We start from the raw sequence: 1,681 nt of genomic DNA on the forward strand, positions 1-1,681 counted from the left end.
TGTTTGAAACATTTACCCCAGAACTGATTTTTACCTTTTTAATGTTTGATGACCTAATTTCAGATATAATAACATAAAATCAAACTGGTTGGTTTTATTATAATGCAACCATTTATTTCAAAGGTTCTAACAGAAAGCAAACAATCCATGAAGCTTAGATATATAAATGCATTAAAATTTGTCAGTGCTTGGTAATGAAGACTTTCAGAGGATAAATTCTACTTGATAGTTCTAGGAAAATGAATTCTGGAAGCTACTGGTATATGAAAATCTTTTCTTACAAATATTAAAACACTGACACATAATGGGAAGAAACAAGTAACATTCCACTGCCATTATATCATAATGTATTTGGTAAAATATATTTTTAACCTGAGATGGTGAGGATAGAACACATTATAGCTGCAACTGCAGTCATTTAATTTACCTTGAATAGATTGTCTTCATATTGAAATAGCTGCTTATGGTTACATTTTGACCTTCAAAGGACACACGCATCCTATGTAGCTGCTGCATAGGGCTCAATGCCTAATCACACTGCCAATCAAAATACAGTAAAGCAACCACATTCTGTTCCAAAACGAATTCTGCCTCTGTTGCAGAGGTATTTATAAAGTGTACTTGGTTACATGAACTAAGTCTTCTGTATTTTAATAACATGGGCTTCTGTTTCTTAGAATAATTTCGGTATAATTATATTTCTATTTGTAAAATGTCACGGTTTCTCAGCACTGTATCTATTACTGTTTTAATTTCTATTACGGTTCACACTGCATTTGCAGATTCATGATTCCTCTTCTCCTCAGACTGATCATTTTGGCTTTGCTTATGTTAACAGTTCATCGGCTCAGCAGAACACCACCGTTCACTTGGATAATGGTGAATATTGGTCCAACCGTGCAGCTGTGTATAAAGGAAAACCCCACAGAGCTATCTTTGAAGACAGCCTGGAGAAAATATACAGAAACATGTACAAAAAAGCTTGTGGCACCATTTCAAAAAGAAAAATACCCTCCTGATAGCAATACCACCAGAAATGTACAGTGCACAAGGTTACTATTTTTAATGAGAATTATTTTTGTGTAACAAATATTTGTACTCTATTTTTTAACACGGATTGTTCACTGGGAAGAACTCTTCTGGGCTAGTGGGGCTTTGAGGCTGGGACCCCAAAAGCAAAATTTTAAAATAAAAAGAAAATCTGAAACAATTAAAGTTAAGCAGGCGCATTGTTCCTAGGATGGTGCTATTTCACCCACCCCCTCTTCGTCCTTTTCAGTTCTGAAGCAGGCGCTGAGTAAAGTGGATGCTCCTATCAGTCATCAATGCAGGCTTTGATTGCAGCCAACTCTGTTTCAGTTATTAGCAATTTAAATATAAGTGGTTGAAAGTGAAACCTGCCCCAGTGTTTAAAGAGCTAGTGAGATGATCATAGTACAAGACTATCTGTTTGGAGGGATTTTTTTAGAAGGATAATGTCTGCTCATTCCAGGTCTAGAAATGGAGAAGGGAAAAATTCTGATACAGTAGTAACGCTGTAGCTGTGTTGAAAGTGTTTCTCAGCACTCTCAGCCAGGAAATTTCTATTACTGGCAAGCTCTTTTGAAAAGAACTATCTATATATTATAAGAAAACATCTCTTCTTCATGCATCCCAATGTAACGCTGTCTAAAAGTTTCCA

The 1,681-nt window shown here is 35.6% G+C and overlaps 1 protein-coding gene across 1 annotated transcript in view; it reads left to right on the forward strand.

Moving 5' to 3' along the window:
• Positions 1-1,096, forward strand: part of LOC113406571 (spermatogenesis-associated protein 6-like) — a 61,165-nt gene extending 60,069 nt beyond the window's left edge. Inside the window, exon 12 of the mRNA XM_026651893.2 lies at positions 783-1,096. Within this exon, the coding sequence (XP_026507678.1) occupies positions 783-1,019 (237 nt within the window). The 3' untranslated portion in view covers positions 1,020-1,096. The remainder of the gene's footprint in view (positions 1-782) is intronic.
• The last annotated feature ends 585 nt before the right edge of the window (positions 1,097-1,681 follow it).

Source organism: Terrapene carolina, unplaced genomic scaffold, assembly GCF_002925995.2.
Source record: "Terrapene carolina triunguis isolate 2854851 unplaced genomic scaffold, T_m_triunguis-2.0 Scaffold105, whole genome shotgun sequence".
NCBI lineage: Eukaryota > Metazoa > Chordata > Testudines > Emydidae > Terrapene > Terrapene triunguis.